The 317-nt window shown below is 52.7% G+C and overlaps 1 protein-coding gene across 1 annotated transcript in view; it reads left to right on the top strand.

Moving 5' to 3' along the window:
* The window catches only part of EMH_0074470 (WD-40 repeat protein, putative), a gene marked incomplete at both ends in the record, with an annotated part of 3,741 nt that overhangs the window by 2,011 nt on the left and 1,413 nt on the right, over positions 1–317 (top strand). Inside the window, 2 exons of the mRNA XM_013499468.1 lie at positions 55–84; positions 231–315. Of these exons, the coding sequence (XP_013354922.1) occupies positions 55–84; positions 231–315 (115 nt within the window). The remainder of the gene's footprint in view (positions 1–54; positions 85–230; positions 316–317) is intronic.

Raw genomic sequence — 317 nt, forward strand, 5'->3', positions numbered from 1 at the left:
GTTAGGGGTTGGGATCTAGGGTTTAGGGTTTAGGGTTTAGGGTTTGGGGTTTAGGGTGATGCTGAAGACATTGCGGGGGCACGTGTATGGGTCTAGTGTTTGAGGGTTTAGGGTTTAGGGTTTAGGGTTTGGGGTTTAGGGTGATGCTGAAGACATTGCGGGGGCACTCCTAGGGTTTAGGGTTTGAGGGTTTAGGGTTTAGGGTTTAGGGTTTAGGGTTTGGGGTTTAGGGTGATGCTGAAGACGTTGCGGGGTCACTCATCGACGGTGTGGGCGTTGGACTTCTCTGGGGACGGCAGCCGCTTGTTTTCTGCATC

Source organism: Eimeria mitis, genomic scaffold (genome assembly GCF_000499745.2).
Source record: "Eimeria mitis Houghton genomic scaffold, Emh_scaff4352, whole genome shotgun sequence".
NCBI classification, from domain to species: domain Eukaryota; phylum Apicomplexa; class Conoidasida; order Eucoccidiorida; family Eimeriidae; genus Eimeria; species Eimeria mitis.